The sequence below is a fragment of the Scardinius erythrophthalmus genome, assembly GCF_964197995.2.
Source record: "Scardinius erythrophthalmus genome assembly, chromosome: 12".
Taxonomy (NCBI): domain Eukaryota; kingdom Metazoa; phylum Chordata; class Actinopteri; order Cypriniformes; family Leuciscidae; genus Scardinius; species Scardinius erythrophthalmus.
Window position 1 is genome coordinate 22,565,725 of NC_138232.1, and position 23,991 is coordinate 22,589,715.

At 37.9% G+C, this 23,991-nt stretch overlaps 1 protein-coding gene across 4 annotated transcripts in view; it reads left to right on the forward strand.

The window, feature by feature from the left end:
- Positions 1–23,991, forward strand: part of septin9b (septin 9b) — a 107,229-nt gene that overhangs the window by 47,251 nt on the left and 35,987 nt on the right. The window contains exons 1-3 of one of the 4 annotated variants that reach the window (XM_081380653.1): positions 13,954–14,023; positions 14,780–14,820; positions 22,415–22,588. In XM_081380653.1, coding sequence (XP_081236779.1) covers positions 22,447–22,588 — 142 coding nt within the window. In that variant the 5' untranslated portion in view covers positions 13,954–14,023; positions 14,780–14,820; positions 22,415–22,446. Of the gene's footprint in view, positions 1–13,895; positions 14,024–14,779; positions 14,821–21,572; positions 21,683–22,414; positions 22,589–23,991 lie in introns of those variants that run through there. The other 3 variants (XM_081380652.1, XM_081380651.1, XM_081380650.1) reach the window with 3 other exon arrangements.

The following is a 23,991-nucleotide window of genomic DNA, read 5'->3' on the forward strand; positions in this document are numbered from 1 at the left end:
CTGCTTCAACGCAGATTATTCAAGTGTGTAAAGCCCGCCTCAACGTTTGTGAATGGTGCCTCGATTTGGAAAAATTGGGCTCTTAGCCAGACGGACTTGCAGAGCAAATCTCAAATTTGCCGGAAGTTCATCAGGGTTTACCCAGGCTAGGTAACGGGAGTTGTAGCAAGAGAAGTCTGTACGTGGTTAGCCGAGACCAGACAATGGTGTGCAGGTTGTGTGTGGTATATTTAGAGCAGGTAAATGAGGAGGTGCAGGTTCGTTGAATCAGTAGTTCGGGAAGAGTGAACGAGTGGGCGGAGCATGCGGATCTTGTGACGATGGGCTGATAGATGGTTGTGTCACCATGACAGTCCACCTTAAGAGACAATTACCATACTTATAACGAAACCATCATATTTAAAAATACTATATTAACCTTATTATAAAATAAAATATAATTTATTGTTACCACTGTAAATCTATATTAAATTATTATAGTATCTCCTTCAATGCTTTCAGAATCTTTACTTAAAAAATAAATAAAAAATCTGTATTTTAAAAGTATAAAACTAAAAAGTATTAACTTTAAAAGTATTTAACATATTATTTTAGCTTAAGTATTTGTATAAATAATGTGTGCCTTTTGCCCCATGCTGGTGAACCTTTTACCCCACGTGTTCACCTCATACAGTCTCTGAGAAGAGTTGAGCTGAGATGCGTCACTGGAAATATGACAGTCCTCTCTTGATGAAATTTCCAGAAACATGTGTTTACTTTATATGGCGAGAGGAAGGTCAGGGGTCATACAAGTTTCCCACCACAGTGCAAACCATCTCTGTTCAAATGACTTTATCCTGGGGCCCTTCTGACTTCCTCCTGTGTCTTATTATCCTAGATATTCTATGTGCCTGATCACTCTCTGACATCTCTCTCCCTCTTAATCTCTCCTTTTTTGTTCTTTTTTGTCTTAATATAATTCTTTAAACACTTCAGTCTTTTAACTTTATAAGAGGTTGTACAATGTGGCCTTAACCCTTTATGGGACATCGTCATTTATAAATGATGCAAGGAAAATTGCAGTTAAAATACAATGTTCAACCAAAAAAATATATAATTTTAGTAATATCATATGACATCCCCTTCAGCCAATAAAATTAAAATCTATTTGCCATGTGCTGAACATTTTTGGCAACAAGGAAGTGAAGGGGACATTAGCACATGTTAGGTCACATGCAGTCAAGTCTCCATAGTGAGTTAATTTTAGACTAGAAAATACATATCAATTCATAAAATAAAATAAAAAATGAAATATCATTGTACATCCAAAAGTTTAATGCACATTTTGTAAAAACAATAGCTCAAAGAACAAAAAATCTGTGTGTTATATATGCAGAAATAACAAAGTCCTTTTAAAGGGAAACATATTTTCTTTGTAGCTGGCTATTGTTCAGTATTGGCAGTCAGTATAATAGTCTTTTCTGAGGTTGTGTTTTTAGGTTGATGTTAGTAAGTTTTATAGAAGGCAGAGAAGAAAAGCTGAACCTTTTCCAGAAAGTATTGATGATTGTGATGGCATGCAGAGCATCAGAAAATTAGGTCATAGTAAGAAAGGAAGAAGTTGACGATCAAGGAGGGTAGAAGCAGTGAGGGTGAGGGTAGAGATGAAGAATATAAGGCATATTGTTGTGGAAGTCAGGCATTTGGGTAAATTATCAAATGCCAGTTTGAAAGATGTGAAAGATGCCACTCCCTATTGGCCTCACTACACTCACAAGCAGGGATGCTCTAAAAATGATGATTAACAGATCAAAAACAAAGAAGAGTCTTTGGAATTTTGATTTGGAATTTCAAAATAGAAACAATGTTTTCAATGCAATGTGTTTTAACTACTTTCCAGGCAGTGAAATTGCATCTCAATTTGCATCAAGTTTTGTAATAATTATCACATGTGAGTTCCCAATTAAATAAAGTAGCGCAGGATAAAATAGAATGTTAATAAAGCTTTTTAATGTTTTTTGAAACACTAAGACCTTTTCACTGCTTTTCAGATAGTGGAAATGCATTTAAATTAAAATAATTAACCCTCATATTTGAATTAAAATGACTATTACCCTCATAGAAAGAGTCAGTTATAAATTATGGCAGCCTAAATAAAGGTCAGATATAGAAAACTTAGCATGAGTGTTTGGCATGGTAATGGGTATGACAATGCTGATATATTTGGTCTTGGCGGAATAGATCTGCTACACCAATACATATAAGCATAGCTTACTCCTACATCGAATGCAAGACTGTAAAACACGAAGCTTACGTTTTATACAGTTCCATTCATTTTAGTGCTATGAACACTACGTTCCGCTGATTAGTTTATGGCATTAGCAGATAGGAAAGTTCCATTGGAGCAATGGATGAATGAACAGGAGGGCATGCCTCTGAACTGGTGCACAGCAACTTTCGGCAGCCACTTTGAAATGACTCTCAGACAGCTATTTAAGTCATGCAGGTACAGCTCCTATCTCTCTGAATGGGGAACATCGAAGCTTATGATTAAATTTCATATTTGAAATCACCAATGAAATCTGATAACACAGTCTCATAAACTCAGTTTCTTTAGTGCAGTAATAAGCGTGCGTCTGAGAACACTGTCTGTGTCTGCTTCACATAATAATAAACATTGATAAACTTACACATCAGTTATGGTAAACGGAAGCTCAAGCATGTTTGCTTGACGTGCGAGAACCAATGAGATTCATTGTCATGTGTTACGCAGCATGTTTGAGCTTCTGCAAGAACCAATGAGGGTTTGTTCTCGTGTGTCAAGCAGCAAGTTTGAGCTTCCTCAGGTTCAGTTGAGCTTGTGTTTGCTGATCGATGTTTATATGTAAATTAAAGCCTAAATTAAATATGTTCATCAAATAAAGTGGTCGAGTCTCTTCAGAAAATTTTGACTGAACCACTCAATTCAAATGAAATAGTTTTACGATATCTGTATGAAACATCAAGTGTCAGTTGTGTAGCTGTCTACGGAGGGACAGAAAGCTCTCAGATTTAATCAAAAAGTTCTTTATTTTTTTTTTCTGAAGACGAACTAAAGTCTTATGGGTTTGGAACGACATGAGGGTGAGTAATTAATGACTTAATGAATTAATGAATTTTCATTTTTGAGTGAATTAAATCGTCATGAAATCAAAATTTACCGTTTTTCTTCACAGAATATTGCAGTGCTTATTATAAATGATTTATCCATGCACATCATTATTTTTTAAAATTCATATGAACCCATAATCTTTAATCAAAAACGTTTCATGAGACTTTAACAAATTCAATGCACAGGCCTTCAACATTCAATGCATCATCACAAGCTTGCATCAGAAAACGCAACATGACTATTTGATTGTGCTTTAAATTTACAAACTCACCATTGTGTTGTAATTTTATCTAAAATATTGTGCTTTCACCTGACTCAGCTGTTATCCAGCAAGCACAAGGAGTAATATAGCATCTAAGTTTTTTATTGTTATTTCTTACAATTCGTTATTCATTTTGAAGTCATTAACATGCCTAAGGTATTCAGCTTCAGGCACATCCCTAATAACAAGGATCATCACATAGGGATATTATTTGAACCCCAACCTCACCCCTTCCCCCGCAGTAGCCTGGCTGCATTGTGTTTTTACGGTGGACTCAGATAAAAAGCAGTGATGTGTCTGTTTGAGGGAGAAAAGGAGAAATTATTTAGTCGGTGGGGGGTGAAAAATAACCTTTGACCTACCTTATGTTCCCTGTGTGTTCTGCACATTATGACCTCATGACTCACAGCTGTCAGCCTCAGAATACAGAACAGCAGGGTTCATCTAGCTCTAGGAGGTTTCATTCTCTAGTGATTCCGAAGTGATGAACAACACTATTCATGAGAGTTGTGATGTGGACCTGTGGTGTGAGTAACAGTAAACATGTTAGAAGCAGTGCAGCAAATTACCACACAACTGGAACAACATAAACTCGATTACAATACACTGTCTGTCTTTTACAATACTTACTTAATCCTCTTCGTCCTGTGTGAGACATAAGGCCTCTGGCTCTTTCCATCTAGGTCTGTCCTGAGCTGTGAACTGTTCTTCTCCCCATGAGAGCCCCATTTCTTCCAGCTCGGTCGCCATTGTCCGTCTCCATGTTGTTCTTGGCCTGCCTCATTTGCACTCGCCAGGTGGTGTCCAACACAAAGCCACTTTGGGTATCCTTTCCTGAGACATCCAGAGTACATGACAGAGACATCTTATTCAGCGTATCAATCTCCTGAGATATGTTCTTGGATCTTGTCCTTTTGTACATTGGGTCAGTAGATGTTACAGGTCTTCCTAAGGCAACTGTTATGGAAGCCATCTACCTTGCTCATGTCTGTTTTCACTATTCTCCAACATTCAGAGCCATAGAGATATACTGATGTAACATTGCTGTTGTAAAGCTTGATCTTTGTTCTGAGGCTTATCTGTTTAGACTTCCAAATGGTTCTGAGCCTGCTAAAAGCTCCTCTTGCTTTATTTATTCGGGCCTTGATGTCTTTTTGGGCTCTCTTATCAGTGCTAATGGCAATTTTTCATTTATTTATAGCCTATTTGTCTGAGGTATAGTCTTTTACTATACCTCAGACAAACAGGCTTTAAACAAATGAACATTTTCCCAAGGTTTTTTTTTTCCCTTTTTAACTCTTTTGTTCCTGACAGGGACTTCAAATGGACCATTTTGTAAGCAGCAATAAAGGAATTAGGTGGAGGCTGCGTCCGAAAGCTTACGATCATTTCATACATGATGTGTTTGCAGTTTGTATGCTATAGGCCCATATATGTGGTGCAGAAGCAGCTTAATTGCATTTGCAGTGCACAACTGCTTCACGGCTTCTGTATACCACAAATAAAGTATTTACAGTAATATTTGTACCAAAAAAGTAGTTCTTTATTATTTTGATTTTAAATCCAAAAGTTACTGAAAAGAAATTGACTATGCCTTTTCTTTTTTTTTACAGTACAGTAATACAATCTTTCACAGACGTATTTCACGTTACAACAATAAATATAAACAGCATAATATTCTATTTAGTACTTCTTCATAGATTTTTATATTTATTTGCTCAAGCAATAGCAAAATATTTAAATGTGGTACTTCTCTTACCCAACAAATTAGTATCACACACATTTAAATTACAAATAGTTCAAATTTACCTGTTTGGGTTCTGTCACTTCGGTCTGGTTTACTCTTGATTGGTGACAGAGCACCAGACACCTAATGACATTTAATTACTACAATAGTAATTCTTGACTTTCTCTTAAAAAAAAAAAAAAAGAAAAAAAAAAAAACTCAGACGCCAGCTTTAATTTTTTAGTTAAACTATCACAGAATGGAAAGTTCTGTCCACGTGTGTTGTTGTGTTCTTGTCACAAACTGCTCCGAGACACAAAGGTTGAGATCCAATTGCAGCTTTATTGAAGCATAATCAGCACAAGCAGGGGTCAAACACAGGAAGGCAGTCCAAACAAACAAACAAACAAACAAAACAGGCAGGGGTCAGAGGCAAAAGAGTAATCCAGGGAACAGGCAAGAAATCAAAAAAACCAAGAGATATGAAACCAGGGAAAATGCTCGGAAATGCAGTGCAGCAACATACAAAGCTTTGCAGTGAGTGATGGGGTGAACCAGGCTTATATGGGGTGAACTAAACAAGAAGATGAGATAAAGGTGAATGTGATAATGAGTGCTGATGAGTCCAGGCAGAGAATGATGGGAGATGAAGTCTGTGAGTGAACATGAAAGTCTGATGTGGATGTGCCCTCTGGTGGCTCTCATGGGCACTCCAGCTGGTGACCGTTACATAGCCCCCCCCCCCCCCCCCCTCAAAGGAGCGGCTTCCAGACGCTCTAAAATAGTCCAGGAGGGAGGTGGAGCGGAGGCGGACCTGGTGGCGGGATGGAGGGCCAGGCCCGTAAAGCGGAAGAGGACCTGGAGACTGCGGCAAGACGGGAGGCCAGGGCGGAGCAGGCAGTGCAGGCGACCAGGGTGGATCAGGCTGTGCAGGCGACCAGGGCGGAGCAGGCTGAGCAGGCGGCCATCTCTGCTGAGGGCTCAGGTTCAGGCGTGCTGGCGGCCATCTCTGCTGAGGACTCAGGTTCAGGCGTGCTGGCGGCCATCTCTGCTGAGGACTCAGGTTCAGGCGTGTCGGCGACCATCTCTGCTGAGGGCTCAGTCGACGTGTTGGCGGCCATCTCTGCTGAGGGCTCAGGCGACGTGTCGGCTCGGCGACCATCTTGTCCTGAGACACTGGCTCGGCGGAGACCATCTTGTCCTGAGACACTGGCTCGGCGGCGGCCATCTTGTCCTGAGACACTGGCTCGGCGGCGGCCATCTTGTCCTGAGACACTGGCTCGGCGGCGGCCATCTTGTCCTGAGACACTGGCTCGGCGGAGACCATCTTGTCCTGAGACACTGGTTCGGCGACGGTGGCGGCTGCCATCTTGTCCTGAGACACTGGCTCGGCGGCGGCGGCGGCCATCTTGTCTGGAGACACTGGCTCGGCGGCAGCCATCTTGTCCGGAGATACTGGCTCGGCTCGCCGGAGATACTGGCTCGGCGACGGCCATCTTGAGGAGATACTGGCTCGGCGGCGGCCATCTTGAGGAGATACTGGCTCGGCGACGGCCATCTTGAGGAGATACTGGCTCGGCGGCGGCCATCTTGTCCGGAGATACTGGCTCGGCGTTGGCCATCTTGTCCGGAGACACTGGCTCGGCGGGACTGACGTGAAGCTCTGGCTCGGCAGGACTGACGTGAAGCTCTGGCTGAGGGGATACTGTGGGTTCCTGGAGCTCCTCCTCTACCCCGCCCACAGTAAACAATGAGCCGCTCAACAAAAGGGCCATAATTGTAATCAGCACAAGCAGGGGTCAGACACAGGAAGGCAGTCCAAACAAACAAACAAACAAACAATCAATCAATCAATCAATCAATCAATCAAAACAGGCAGGGGTCAGAGGCAAAAGAGTAATCCAGGGAACAGGCAAGAAATCCAAAAACCAAGAGATATGAAACCAGGGAAAATGCTCGGAAATGCAGTGCAACAACATACACAACTTCACAGTGAGTGATGGGGTGAACCAGGCTTATAGGGGGTGAACTAAACAAGAAGATGAGATACAGGTGAATGTGATAATGAGTGCTGATGAGTCCAGGCAGAGAATGATGGGAGATGTAGTCTGTGAGTGAACATGAAAGTCTGATGTGGATGTGCCCTCTGGTGGCTCTCATGGGCACTCCAGCTGGTGACCGTTACAGTTCTGTGTAGCACGCGGTTTGTGTTTATAATCAGCCGTGTGCTTTCTTGTTGTCTTGTGCTGTGGACCATGTGGCTCATTTGTTTTACATCCGCCATGTGCTTTCGTGTTGTCATGTTTTGGTGAGAGCTCTCATTGGCTGCGTGTTCATATAATAGGCTTGTTCGACTTGAACCGACGCTGCACAGACCGATCGGTTTATGACATCAAAGTACAGCGAGAGCGATTGAAAAGCATATGGAGCGTCTGCTCTCTAATCGCTCTCGCAGTATTTTGATGTCATTCACCGATCGGTCTGTGCAGCGCTGGTTCTAGTCAAGTCAAGTCAAGTATATTTGTATAGCGCTTTTCACAATACAGATTGTATCAAAGCAGCTTCACAGTATTAAATTAAAATAATACAACAAGGTTTGTTTCTAGTGAAATTTATTGATTGATAAAATTAAATTAAATATTCCCAAAATATCCCCAACTGAGCAAGCCAAAGGCAACAGTCGAACAAGCCTAACGTTTTGTTTGAGCACGTGGCTATTGTGTTCACTGGCAATGTGCTCTTGTTGTTGTCATGTTTGGTGAAAGCACATGGCTTGTCATGTTTGTTTCTATGTGACACGTGCTCTCCTGCCTATTGTTGTAACTCCGCCCTTCTTCTTCATTACTGGTTCATTTGTCCCACCTGCTCTCCCTCATTAACCTCTGTATTTACTCTCCTATTTATTCTCCTTGGCCCTCATTTTCTTCAGTTTCCACACAAACTTGGCATCAATCAATATGAACGTTAGCAGTAGCTACGATCAAATCTTACGTTAGGTTTCAGCTCGTGTACACAAGTTTTTGAGTTAGCGTGAACTTTCGAGCAGCATAGCAAATCTGGTGGCAACAAATATTTTTTGTTCATTTAGATTATATTCCTCACCAACAACCGTCACTTTTTAACCGATCATTATCCGACAATATTAGAATGTCAAATTAAAATTCTATTAAATTAGAATAGATACAGGTGTCTGTAGGTGTCTGTGACCCATTAAAAATACCACTTTTTAAGAAAAATAATATAATTAATAATAGTTTAGCAACCAAATGTTAAATCGCAAATATGGAAACATTTGGATTTGTGCTGAATGAGAGAGGAAGCCAATGTGAGACCAATGCCATTTCAGTTTTAATTTAAATAAATTATTTTTGGCTTGACGTTTAAATGTTGTTTATAATGAATGCCACTATTGCCTTTTGTGTTTTCTTTTATAATTAAATGTATTTTTCTTTCTTGTTCTGTTCTGAATAGCCTACTGATAAATTTAACTAAAATAGCCTATGCTATATGTTTATAGTGTTTAGAAAGTTTGTAAATGTTTTGTTTTAATTACCAACATACAAATTAATCTAATTGTTTGCAATTACGAAGTTAATGGGTATTTTTGGTGTAAGATTAATTTATTTTTCCTACTTCCTCTTCTTGGCCATAAACTCTAAGGGCAAGGCTTCTAAACCGTGAATTTTTAGGGGTGTGATATTTAAATGAAAATTGTTTTGAGCCCTCACATTGGCCCTCATTTATCAAAAGTGCGTACACCAAATTTCCAGCGTACACCTGGCGTACACCCAAAACCACGGTGACTTTGAGATTTATCAATATGGACGTTGGCGTACGGCACGCTCAAATCCTACGCCAGCTCAGGAGGTGGTGTACGCACGTTTTGAGTGCGGGAATGCGCAGAAAAACAATTCCTAACACCACAAAACGCATTGACATACTAAAAGATATATTATGACCCACTGTAAAAAAAACAACAACATATAGTAATTATAAACTTCAGTGTTTATTTTTGTGCAACATGGACTAAAATGTTTAATTTGTGTGAATTTACCAAAGCATTTGAATTGTAGGCATATGTATTCCTTCAGTTGCGAGCCTGTGCGCTTTACCTGACGATTCAAGCCTTGTTTATACTTTCGCCTGGCTCCGCAGCGCGAGTCTCCGCAGAGGGCGCGCGCACCTCCCCAAACGGACGAGGCGTTTATACTCGACGTGCTCGCCGTTGTAGCCTACTATTCTTTGAAACGATGGTTAGGCCAGGGTTAGGGCCGGCAGGTGTGCACGGACTGGGTTTAGTAATGAAAGGCCCCAAAAAATAATTCAGACTGACAAAATAATAAAAATGCCATTCTTCTTATTTTAAACAATAATAATAATAATAATAATAATAATAATAATACAAATAATAATAATAACGACATTCTTCTTCTAAATAACAATAAGCGTCATTAATAATAAATATTATAATAAAAAAAATAATAAAAATCTAGAAATCAATTTTGTTTCTTTCCACTTCCCTGGTTTCGCTTTCTCTTTCTCAAAGAAGTTTCTCTTCTTTGCCGTCTTCCGTGTGTCCATGGCGTAAAATGAGGGCGTGGGGGGAGCGGAGACTTGAATATTTAGGGGCGTGTTATTCTACTGACGATCGATTTCAGCCGCGGCATTTATCAAGGGCAGGTATTGCGTACACCAGAATTTCAAACGTACGCACAGCTTCATAAATCAGGCAATGAGAAGAGTGTAAGCATAATCTTACGCCAATATATACGCCCGTTTCTACGCAAGATTGATAAATGAGGGCCATTGTGTGTGGCAGATTAGTGGTGGGCGTTCTGGAACAATATGGCCAGTGTTGCATCATCCAGGTGGATGCTATTATTATTTTTATTAGTTTATTTGTTGCTACATTATTGATAAATGAGGCCCCTTGTGTTTGCAGTCCTGTGCCAATTTGTCGTCAAATGGGTGTAGTTTTCATTACCCAGGCCCGCAAGTCATATGGTGACTAGGAAACATGCTAGACTTTAACTATATGCATTTATGGTGATTTTTATTTTTTATTTTTGTGTCAATCCATGTTCATTTTAACCACAAACAATTTGCTACCACTTTAATTCAGCACGTGCAGCAATGACTAAAAATTACTTGGTACGGAATAGATTGCTGCGCTGCTGCATCTGCACTGTGCAGTGTGAATGCTCTAACCTGTTAACATGGTTAATGAAAAAAATATGTACCGAATACGTACTGGATCATGTGTAAAATGTTACTGCCCTTGCAGGCAGTGAATTCACAATCAGCATTTGAGCATGACGGTACCTCCTGAAACTGATTTCAACTGACTTCTAAGACAGCATAACGGTCTAATGATCTCCATCAAAATAGAGAGATTTTGGTGAATATTTAATACAATACTTATTTCTCCCTAGAAATGAATTCAAAAGTTGAAAACACACAAACTAAACCTCCAATCACAACTTTCAGACACCATTTTATTTTTTAGCTCAATTGTCACGGAATTGAAATAAAGGGTAACTCGCGCCAAAATGCAAGGTCCTTTTGTTAATCTATACATGAGGCAAATTTTCGTGTAAAAGCATAATTAGAATGGAAACGGCACTTTTAAGTTTGACCACAGTTTTTTGTTTTCGGTCAAATTGCCTTTTGAATGGGAGTGCATGGGGCACTTCTATGATAGCATCAAAATCGCTATTTTTAAAACACTAAGAAGGCTTGACACAACATGAAACTTTGCTCGAACTATCACCAGGGGCTCTACACATCATTGTTCAGAGTAAAGCAAAAACAGAAAGATGGAAAGCTCCTAAAGCTTAGTTCCATATAAATTCATGGATAATTTGTTGTTTTGTCATTAGTGAAAATCAATATTGACCTTGTATTTGAAAAAGGTTCCTCATATAAGAAACAATACTAAAATTCAGAGTCAGTTCATTCGCATTCAGAGATTGACTATTATTGACTGACAAAATGCCGGCGGACGGAAACACAGTAAGTTGTTCAAAATCTTTCTTTTTAGTAAACTCTGTGTACACAAACAATGTTCTCAATGCTCGAGTTCATGTGTAGAGCCCCTGGTGATACTTCGAGCAAAGTTTCATGTTGTGTCGAGCCATCTTAGTGTTTTAAAAATAGCTATTTTTGATGCTGTCATAGAAGTGCCCAAGCACTCCCATTCAAAAGGCAATTTGACCAAAAACGAAAATACGGTCAAACTTAAAAGTGGCGTTTCCATTCTAATTATGCTTTTCAACGAAAGTTTGCCCTGGGTAGATTAACAAAAAAAACCTAGGTTGCATTTTGGCAAGAGTTACCCTTTAACGTAGAGGATAGTGGTATATCAGTGAGGGATACATCTATGCTGCCTTCAAAAAAAATTCAGATACAGGATACGGTAGATAGGATGTAACATGATCATAGAATTCGGACATTCGTTCCTATCTCCGTATGCTCCCTGTGGAGGCAGTATTTTTCAGCTTTCAGACAGCCATTGTGTGAGGATCTATTGAGTAAAATTAAAGCACATTCTTTGCATGTTTGGACACTTAAATGCTTCTAATCAATGGCTGACCGTGGATCTATAAGATGTCTGAAGGCGACAGCTTTACTCTAACCACATATCATCCTCAAACTAAATGTCCTTCAGTTGTTTGGGACAGAAAAACACCAGGGGGACAGGAATGAATTAAACCCAAGCCTTTTCCAGATAAGACAGAGCTGCAGTCTTAAATCTCTGAAGGCCTTAAGAATGAGTCATCCTCACTGCCTCAGGACTAAGAAAGCTGTGAAATCAATTCCATATGCTATAATTATAAAGCGTGCATTTCACTATCATATCTAATCTTGCACAGCACACTTCCTCCTCTACACTCTCTATCTCGTTGTCTTTTTGTCTCTCTCTGACTGTTTTTTCCTAATTTTGCTCTCGGGCAGTGATACACCTTAATTTGCTTTCTGATAACTTCCTGTGAGTAAAACAACATAAACATTCATTATAGAATAACAAACACTTCCAGTCTAGAAATCTCAGGAAGAGGCTTACTATGTGTGAAGAGCAACAACCGGCCAGTAATATTTGGATGTTTATGGTGGTTATCATGAACAGGAAGTCATGTGGTCAAACCTCTAAGGACCAATCTCGTATGTATATGCGTTATTAAGATAAGCAGAAAAAAACCTACAGGAAGTCTCTCTCTCTCTCTCTCTCTCTCTCTCTCTCTCTCTCTCTCTCTCTCTCTCTCTCTCTCTCTCTCTCTCTCTCTCTCTCTCTCTCTCTCTCTCTCTCTCTCTCTCTCTCTCTCTCTCTTTGTATGTCTTTCTCTGGACAAGAGTTCCTACATAATGTAGCTGTTCTCAGACGTATTTAGGATTACAGACTAATGCATCTCTGACAGACTATTCCCTGTACTCTAAAAACATGGCCTGACCTCTCTCACTATTCTCAGTGTCTTAAGAGTTGTTTTGCAGTTTTTGCCATCTCAAAAGCCGAAATAAATGCTGAACGTTACTGTCCTATCATTACAATCGGTGTAGAATGCTGTTTTATCATTTCTGTTATCAGTCTTAGCTAGGGGGCTGGATGTGGTTACTCTCTCAGACACATGAAGTTTGTCTCAGAAGAATTGTTTCAAATGAACAGCGATACCTGGGTTTCCTTTAACCTTTTAAAGATAGGCTACAGATTTTGTGCTTTTAACGACTTCCTGCATTTTGTATGTTTACTTTCTTGCCCATGCAAAAAATATAGACACACATATCCAATGGTATACACATGCATACTTATGCACACGTTCAATTATGCGTTTTACTGCTGATACAGTGATAGGAAAGTTACGTTAAATCACTTCCTCTTGTACTGACAGTGACTGAATATTGTTGTGATTTATTATTTTTTCATTTTACTAAATGTATTATTAATAGTGTGTAGTGAAGAGCATTATAATCATTATAAACTGACTGTAATGTGGTGTGCAATATTTCTAAGACATTTTTGCACTAATCTTCATGTAACATTCTGCTACAAAATATATTTTTGAAAGAGAAAAGTAAATGATTATTGTTTATTAATATTTTCTTTCAGTTCTAATATGATATATACTTAGCACAATGAACGAGTGATGCCAAAAGAGCTACTCAGTTATGCATTAAAATAGTTAAAATGAAGTATAAATTTATAAAAAAAAACTTACCATATCAGAATCTAAAGACATTTTGATTAGTAATGATAATAATTAATATCAATAGTTTAAAATATATTTTTTTGAGAATTAATTTGATTATTGGAAGAACATATTTCCGCCAGTAGTTTATATTTCCGCCAAAATCTAAATATGTTAATATAAATATGTTTTCATACAATATGTCATCTTATTAAATGAATGAATGAATGCATTTATAGAACAAGTTATTTTTCAGAATTCTAAACAAAACTGATCCACTTACAATTATATGCTACTAATAATAATTGAAGGGTCTCTTATACAAAGAGACAAACAAATGTTTGTTTATATATCATGGTGGGGATTTTTTTTTACTACCATTGCTGAGCTGATATTTTCAACTTACTCTACCTAAAATGTCTCAGACATTATTTTATTAAGCCGTTTTCCTTCCATTACTGTACATTAAGTACAGTAAGTAACAGTAAGTTTAGCAAATTTCTTGGAGACATTTGGTCCCCAAAATGTAAGCAAAACCTGAGCCACACACACACCATGACAGATTCTACTATACCCTGTATGAATGGGTGATGAGTCCTGCTTGGCTGTTCTGTGATCACATGACTCTAGAGTGGGCGTGGCTGTGAGTCCAGCTGGTGTTGCAGGCTGACTCGGGCACAGAGAAAGAGGGACAGAAAGAGAGATAAAGAGCTACTAAACGAAGGGTGAGTCACTATCTGCTCTCCATGTTTACTTCTGTTAAAACAGACTTTCTCTGCGTGAGTTTTATATATCTTTCCAGAGTCTCATTCACAGAGGCTATAATGCTTTTACAGAGCTACAGACTGCGTGACGTGCGTGCGTGCGTGTGTGTGTGTGTGTTGCTGCATGCACAAGTTTCCCAGGTGTCCTAACTGTGTTCTTGCCAGTGAGGAAAGGAAGCAAGTGAGAGAGAAAGAGTAGAGGAGGTTTTGGCTACCGTTTGTGGGATTTTGTACTGTTTTAAGACCTCTCTTTCTCTTGTTTGTCTGTGCATTAAAACAGATGATAAGCTCAGTGAACCCCTCCTTTACTTTTCTTCCACCCCCCTCCCTTTCTCCCCGCCTCCTGGCCCTCTCCTTTCTTTGTGTGGGGTGTGTGTCATCACTGCTCTCAGTTTCTACCATCAGACATTTTTGATCCGTTCTTTTAATTAGCCTAGTTTACATTGGGCCCAGCATCCCACATGTGTCAGCTGTTGACATTAGCTCTGAGTTTTTTTTATAAATACCCAATCACCAATTATTTTAATGGCTTCCTATGTTCATTCTCTTATTTTTGTGTTGTATGACAATATAGTTTCTGTTGATTCATTGTTATCATTAACATGTAAGTTAATGGACCTGTTTGTATTCAGCACAGATCTGTTCTGTTCCACTGTTTAACTTCTCATTCCATTTGTCAGTGTCAGATTACTTCCAGTCATTTTTTTTTTTTTACAGTAACAGAAGTTGGCAATCTATCGAGCACATCAATCTTTCAGGTGTGTTTGCGCTTCGTTATAAACCAATTACAAATACTTCTGTCATCTTCAGTTACATCAACAAGGTTATATGATATGTTCAGCAGAGTTCCTTTTTCAGATAAAACTCCACTTCCTATCGACCCAATTATTAAACAGAAAATCCTTCCACATCTGTAGAACAGCTGCCCTTTGACCTTTTTCTTTTGCTATAATATATTATTCCACTACAGCTTGAATATACCCACAATTGAATATTTGTCATGCTCCAAATGTAAAAAAAAAAAAAAAAAAAAAAAAACTCTGAGGTAGCCAGTTCGGGGTTAACCTTATTAGGCACTATAATTGGTACACTTTTTGTGAATGCTTGTGTCCCACCATACCATATCGCATTTGTCTAAGATTGGCCATCAGTTTTATTAATGTTTTGGACATTTTAAAATGTGTAAAGCCTCAACATTTATGTTCAGTTTCCTATTTTGTTCTTCACAATAGTGGTAGACCGATAGGCCTATATATTGACAGGCTGATTCATTAACCAATATTTGCCTGTTTTGGGTTTGTCAGCTTTGGATGATAACCGGGCCTGCTTGGTACTTCTTCAAATGAATAAAAGAGGTATTCCAAGGTGTAATAACAAGGTTTTAATTAATAATATGCACATTTTAAATATATATTTAATTTAAATTTTAATAATTGCTGAAATGAACATTTTTCACTATATATACAGTAGTCAACATTTGAAGTGGATCAAAACAGTTCATCAAAGTTCTCCTAAAAAAAAAAAAACGGGTATTGTTCAAAATTCATGTACAACTTTGAAAGGTTTTGATCCACTTCAAATGATGACTAGCCTACTGTATATATACTGTATGTATATGTATTTGAAAAATAACTTAATAAGTGTTCATTTCAGCAATTGTGCATGCGTCTTGCAGTCATTAGGCCTATATTAAAGTTACAACAAAAGCAGCCAAATATTATTAGCAATAAATGCCTCCCCCCAGCCCCTAACCATTCACCCCCTTATGCCAGTCAACAAAGAGGAAAAACAACAACTGAATTTAAAAATTCAAAGTTAACTTCTTTGTTCAACAAATACCATTAATGCTAGCCCAAGCCCACCATATAATACCTACAAAAATTGCAGGTTTCCCAGTAATTTCATGCTTACTTTTCTTCATATTTAAGGCACTGATAAGTCTTCTTTTGTGCTATCACCATCCCATATTGTATTGTCAGCATTTGGAATTGTTCCATATTGGAATACTGAATAGATCGACTACTATGGTGAAGTATAGCAACCTAATTGCCAATTTAGTGTATAGAACATGACTTGAAGGGCTTCAGTCCAATTATCCTCAGAGCTCTCCAGTTTATTATAAACACACACAAAGTTTTACATAAATTATGATAGTTCGCTAGATTTTGTTCCTTGTAATGTGATTTTCTGTTCTAATGAGACTTGAGGTCAGTGTTTCACTCTTTTGTCTGATGCATCTGGTGAACACATGAAGCATGTTAAGATCATCCGTGTCTTCCAGCTGGTGCTTTTTACACAAAAGTTTCTAGAAATGCTCCATGTAACTCAAGGCTCCATATATCTGCTTCAGTCAAAGAGAGACATAAAACTTTATTACCGCTTCCTCCTTCAACTTCATCCTGGATCTGTGGAAATGGCCTCTTGTGCTTTCCTACTGGTTGTCTAGATCTGGCTATACACACCGCATAGTTTCATACAGTTATTCAGAGTGGACTGAGTGTTACAAATTGAGGATTTGCAATCAAAATGTATGAACTCGAAAAGATAATTCTTCTGCCATGAGGAATTTTTCCCATCGGACCACATCTGTGGGAGCTTGTGTTTAAAATGTGCAATAGATAATTCAGCATTAGTTCTGCCTGACTTTCCTTGCATGTATTATGGATGGTTATTTTTGCATTCACATAATATCTCTGAACCATGATATATTTGGATGCTGTGTTGGGAGTTTCCTGAAATGTCTTCAGTGTGGTATCAAAATAAGGTGGTATCATTTCCTTCCTCCTTTATTATGTCATTCTTTCTCTTTTCAGTAAGAACAGCCTTAGCAGCATTTACATTCTTTGCCTAGCATAACCGAGACACGTTTAAATACACATTTAGGGCAACTGTCAGGTCTACTAGGCTTCATTGGCTGTTGACACTAATTGTAAGTTGTACAAATGCTTTTCATTCAACTGACTTTTGAATGTCTGTTGCCAGACCAAAGTCCAGTCACAGGGGCCAATATACTCTAAACACAGACAAATTCCCAACTGTTCTGGGTCAGAATGAAGACAGAATTAAATTGTATGTCGTTTGTGAGGAATGAATTGTTAGATGGCCTTGTTTCAGTGTTTGTCTTGCTTTTCTGTGGCTATATGGTTTCTGTACAGGGTTGGATCAGCTTCAGAAGGGGGACACACAAACTCTTGGGTTCTTAAAGTGAAAACAGGAAATCAACCATGTCAGATTTTCGACTGAGAGTGAGAGAGTTCTCTGTGGTTTTACATGTCTTGGAGAACTCAATGGAAACATGAGATCTGTGGAATACTGAGCTATAGTTGGGGATTGTGTGGTTCTAAATGTTGTAATTTTCAGAGAGGACAAACCCGGTCATACTTCTAGATGTACCTGATGCATACATACTGTGGTCTTTGACCAAACTGCAAAATACAATATTAAATGTTCCAACTGACAAACTATTCAGAATGTACTATTTGAACGGCTTCATTAAGAAGTGACATAAAATAAAAGGCAATCTGATAAATTCTATAACAAGACATTACATGAGAAACATAAATGTGACATTTAGCAAAAGCAGAATGTGCATGCAAATTTGCTCGCATGAGTGTGCATGGACACACTTTAGCGGTAGACCCTATTTCCTGTTTGTTAGAACACTGACACATGCTAGTGAAAAATATAGGCCACAAACTTTGCATGAGAGACAGGATAACTGCCACTGAAGCTACATCTTTTCGAAACTGACTTGTATTGTTTTCTGTAAAGAGAGTTTATGGTTTAAGAGCTGTGAAGATTGAGATTGACTGACTGAGATTATGGTCTTGTGTATTGGAGTCCACAGAGTGGGCTGATCATGCCTAGAGCTCTTATGTTGCGTGTGGCATACAGGGTCTGTGTCAAATCTGTGTCATCACCATATTATTCTTGGCTTTAAATATGTTATGGCTTAGGTTTTTGTCCCACAATTTGTGACCTATAAGAAACAAAGCTTTTTTTTGCATTTCTTTCTTTTGCTATGCCATATACAGTATATAAATCCCATAAACGGGCATGTTTATTCAGGTCCATACAGATTTTATGATTTAAAGGTGCAGTATGTAATGTTGACAGCGGTTGAAATGGGTACTGCAGTCCAAATTCAAAATATTGGAGAGAGTTGTTTCTCCCGCCCCCTTCTCCTCAAGACTCGACACTTATGCGGGTTGCCAGATTGAGGACACGCAACGAGCGAGCACAATTGACAATGGAAGGCGAGGAGACTTACACACTGTAAGTTGATGAGTTGATTTATTCTTGTTTTAATATGCTCCCGTTAATCTAGATTTTTATATGAATGCCTAGGCTTTTTAGGTTAGATGAACCTGTGATCTCTGACCTAGTTAAGCCCCTTTCACACAGCGCGTTGAACCTGGGAAATTGACGTAAAATTTGCTCGAGTGCACGTCCAGGGATTGATGCCGGGATCGATGCTGGGATCGATGCCGGGATGGGGACCTAGTAACATTGCCGTGATCAGTCCTGGAACAAAACAAAACACTTTTCACTTTTGTTTTTGTGTGAACAAAAGCCAAGACCAATGCGCTGAAGCTGAGATCGTTCGACGTGTACGTTACTTGTCACATCCTGACATCACTTGTCTTTAAGGGATCTTTACGGGATGTGTGTGAACACACTCACAGATTCCGGAAAATCACTGGCAGCGTGAATGAACCAAAATCAAATGATCCCGGGACAAATCCCAGGACACATTATCCGTCGAATAATACTGTCAAAATACTATTGGGTAAATTGGCAGTGGGTGGAAACTCCGAACAAAACAAAAACAGACATTCTGACACGGAACGGAATGCACATTTCAAAGTAGAATAACTGGCTGAAGTATTGTTTTTTTAGAGAAACAAGTATGTGAACTTAGACATGTTATGGTAGTTTTATGCTTTAGTACAGTAAAAAAATTACATACAGCACCTTAAGTTTTTTGTTGGCTGGTAAATCAATTTCTAGGCTAACATATGTTGTAAGAAGTAATTAAGATTTTTCATATGCTAATTCCTTTTTGTAATTTGGTTCATTTATTATTATTTTTGAATAGCAACCAACCTATAAAATGTTTATACAGTTTCTCTGCATATTAAGCTAGGAAAGGAGAATTTCGTAACATCTACAAAATTATATACCTTTTAATAGGCCACTTTTAGTGTTTTAGTGCATTATTTGATCTTTCTGTGGAGTTACAATCCACATACAGTATTTCATGCTTACTGAGCCTTCATTTGATGAGATTTGATGAGTCTTAGGTTAAACAAATCTTTTTTTTTTCTTTTCTTTTCTTTTTTTTTCTAGGTGATTTGTTTTAATTAGATTAAATTCTAAATCTTACAATCTTGTATGGTTTGTGTTTAGATTCTGAAAAGGCTCTTTCGCAGATCTGCAAAGGGTAAATAAGGACTGATGAGACAGCATCTTATAGTAGCATCATTTGTCTGAAATACAGTAATATTGATGTTTATTATGGTATTGTGTACAGTATGTTGCCAAAGTGCCTGGACAGTTAGAGAACTACTGCTCTAGATAATCCATTGTTTTGGTGGTGATATGGAATTTAGCTCTTCACATTTTAAATTAGGCTAACCAAAAGAGGAACTAATTGAGATTTATTTACAGTATATTTTAAATCATAGTTTGTGTGCCTGTGTCACTGCCCCCTTTCCTATTATGCATGCCTCATTTTGTTTCTTAGCAGATGGCAAACAACAGGTGCTGGCATTACCTACTCGCAGGGCAGCGTAGTCATGTAATCAATGGCACAAATTATGGTTGGTCTGTGTATTAAACCATAATTAACATGACCACATGTTGTGATCACTCAACAATCCAGCAAAAATCAAGTCAGCAGAAATCCTGCCTTAAATAGAATAATAACTATTTGGCATACTCTGAACATGCAGTTGGTACATTTTCCCTCTGTCTTCTCAAAACTACAGGCTAAACTTAAATGGATAACATTCCACTTTGGCATTAAAACACTGTGGTTCACTCAAGTTTGAAGTGTGGATTTCACATGTGATTGACTATTGGGTTAACATATGAAAAATATAGGTCACAGTAAACCATGAGGCTTCCCTGAGGCGAATGGAAAGTTCTAGGCCTCAATGCTGAACCTCGTTGATGGGTTAGGTTTACCTAGACCTATAATTTTATTTTAATTGGCTTTAGGAGTTTTGCCAAAACTCCACACAATCTGAAAGACTGCATTAATCACACAATGTTTGGAGCCAGAGGCTGAAATGAAGGTGGAGCCTGAGGGGTGTAGTTTCCCTGATTCTGCTCTTGACTCTTGTTATGTTATGCCAATATGCCTCTTAAGTTGCATTCATTTGTGAAAAACATGTGTGTGTATGAGTCTAAATTGGGACTTATAAAAGCTTTTCCTGAACAGGTGGCCATATCTAGATATGAAATCACACATTTACAGTGAGAGGTTTTGTAGAACGATTATTCAGGATTTGTTATAAAAGGAAAAGTGAAAAATAAGATCAAGTATATAGTGTGAGAGACCCCAGCAGTCACCTTATGGTGACCACTGTCTATAACATGTTTCTAATTTGAATAATGAGTAAGACATAGAAGCACAAGAGCACACAGCATGTTTAGTTTGCTAATTCTCTGTCTCGCACTTAAATGGCATAGGTTAAATTCTCTGGACAAAACATGGCTGCTTGTGGTTCGATAACTGTCTAGTGTTTTAGGTTAAACTTTCAGGCCTGTCACTCTCTGTTTTCTTAGAAAAGACTCTGTGAAGTTGTGTGTTTCCACTGACAGGAAATTATTTTTTCAACGTTTTAATACTGTACATAAGCCACAGAGGAACACATGCAAAACAAGTTTTGCATTTGACTAATAGTTTTGACTTGACGTCTTAGACACATGAATCATACCTCAAAACATGATAGTGAAATAATAAAACATAAAGCATATAAAACAGAGATAAAGATGGTTCTTCAAAATGATAATAAAACTAAGCAAAAAAAAACAACAAAAAAAAAAACTGCTATTTAGCTACAGCCGTTGCCATTCTCAGTTTGGTGTTTTATTGAACGCTACTCTTATACTTCATAATTAGTGATATTTACAGATGTGTAAATTACAGCATACACTGTGTTGGTTAAGTCACAGATCAGGATTTCATAGTTTCCACCTCAGGCGTCTGATGAAGCAATAGTGAGTTTCATAAGTTATGTTTGTACATGCCTATACTTTTTTTTGTTGTTGTTGTGTAATATCACCTTGCATTATCATTCGGATATACTATAGTATTTGTGTTAGATTTAAATGTTATTTATTTATTTATGAAATCACCATTGGCATATTTGGGTATTTTTTTGAGGTATATTCTTCTTGGTGAAAAATATTGGCTTTTGTGCAAGTGTCTAGACGCTCTATGAAAAGAGGAAGCCACATTTAGTCGTTATAAAAGGAAAAGCAGCCATCACGTCTCCTCCCACTCTCACATGTTGAGTGTGTGTCACTTGTTCACTGTCAGACACACATTTTTCAAGCTACTGAATCATCAAATACAACAACTTTGTATTCTTCTATTCTTTCGTCTTCTGGGTGAGTTAGTGGTTATCACCATTTTTGGTATATTTTGGTTAAGTTGATGATCAAATGATCATTTGAGAAGAATATAGTTTGCTCTGGTTTGATGAATTAATTAAAAGCTTGATAAAAGTGGTTTTGTAAAACATTGGTAATATAATGGTAGTTTAGAAAAGAAATGTTGGAGTGCACAAAACATTGATGTAGCTATATGAGTGTATGCTCTTATATTTACATGTGTGTCTTGTTAAGCTGAGGAAACTGTAACTGTTGTGGGTTTTCTGGCCTACTTTATTTCCATGTGTTCTGAGATCTGGTCTCTTTTCAGAAACCTATTAATATAATATTTGTTTGCTCATAAATATTTTGCACAATGTTCAGTGCAACCAGGAATCAGACTTTTTTTCATTTTACATACTGTTACATTCAAAATGTGAGGAACATTTGCATAATTTAAATGTGACTTTTACACAAAGTGAAAAATGCTGATTGGTTTAATTGACCCACATCTAGTGGACCACTAAACTTCTGAATGCAGTGGTAATGCTTGCGTTAAGCTGCCATTGTGCCACTTCTAATAGCCATGTTTTGTCATAGCAGCTCGCAGACAAACCAACGTTAATAGCTCTGAGAGGGTCTACTTTATTCTGCACATGCACATGAAAAATGTTCAAGCCAAAAATGTTGCAAAATAATCTTAACCTGATCTGTCTCTGTCTTTCTTTCTGTTTCTCATAATTTCATTAGGGCCAGAGGTCATTACAAGTATTTACGGCAATATGGCAGACGTAGGAAAGACGCCTGTGGCACGGAGTGAGAACACCAGCAGTGAGTTTGGCTATGTGGGCATTGATGCCATCTTGGAACAGATGAGGAGGAAAGCCATGAAACAAGGCTTTGAGTTTAACATCATGGTAGTGGGTAAGTACAGGTGTGAGTGTGCAAGCACAAATGCTTGTATGCTTTTCGTTGTTATGTACAAAATACACATTCAATATCACTAAATGCAAATGGTTAAAGCTGCAATCTTTTGGCGCTCTAATGGTTAATAAACAGAACTGCTTGCGTCTTGCGTAAAAACATTGTAGCCGGAGTTACACACCTGTACCAGTCTAAAATAGTCTGAATATAAACACTTATCATAGGTGTACCATAGTGATTCAGGATAAGACAAAAACATGGTTTGGAAAATTAATTCATGATGTACTCTCTTATGATGTAAATTTTGAGCACAAAAAAAAAGTTGCAGACTGCAGCTTTAAATAGAGATAGATCAGGGGGGTCCAGTGCTACTCCTGGAAGGCCTCTGTCCTGCAGAGTTGAACCCCCAATTAAACACACCAGAACCAACTAATCAAGGTCTTTCTAGGCATACTAGAAACTTCCAGTCAGGTGTGTTGAGGCAAGTTGGAGCTAAACTCTGGACAGTGGCCCTCCAGGACCGAGTTTGGACACCCCTGCGCTACATTTTTCAATTACAAATTTGAAGAGGGTCAAACATTACACTTGAATTTTAAGTTAACATGAAAAACATATACTTATATTATTTGTTTATTAAAATAAATGTAATGAAGGGATAGTCAGTTAAAATTTGGCCTGGTTATAAATTGGCTGGTGACAGGCATAACTTCACATCCTCGATTAACAAGTCAAATACTTGTTGTGTAATTTACTATTTCAAATGTTTTTTTTTTTTTTTTTTTTTTTTTTTTTTTATTAAAAAAAACAAACACTTGTTTGAAATATTCTCCATCTTTTTATATTTTAAATGCCTGGCATGAACTGTATTGTATGTAATTCATGTTTGGAAAACTTGGATAGCTATGTCCAAAAATAAAATAAAAATCACTTTGATTTGGTTATGGAATGTAATCTATGCATGATAACTTTTGAACTCACTTTTTTTTTGCATACATGAAAAATGCTCTATTAATGGAACTACGGTATTTCAGCTAATTCAGTCAGCCATAAAAAAAGATTAAACTGCCAAATTTTGAATTTTCAAGCTATTAGCTAAAGAGCCCTGCTCAATATTAATTGATGAACAAAACTTAATTTCATATTACCCATAACATATAATGAGTACTATACACAATTACTCCTACACTTCTCTGTCTCTAAAGTTTATTAGTCACACACTTCATGGAGTGGCAGTGAATTGCTAATTTTGCAGTTTTAGGGTGTGTTCACACTTTTAGTTTGGTTCTTTTGGTCCAGAAAAAAAAAAAAAAAAGGATACATTTAGTCACAATTTTTAAGACATAAATATCACAAAATAAATAAAAAACGATTCTATGATATTTTGCGACAGAACCTGCCGAACA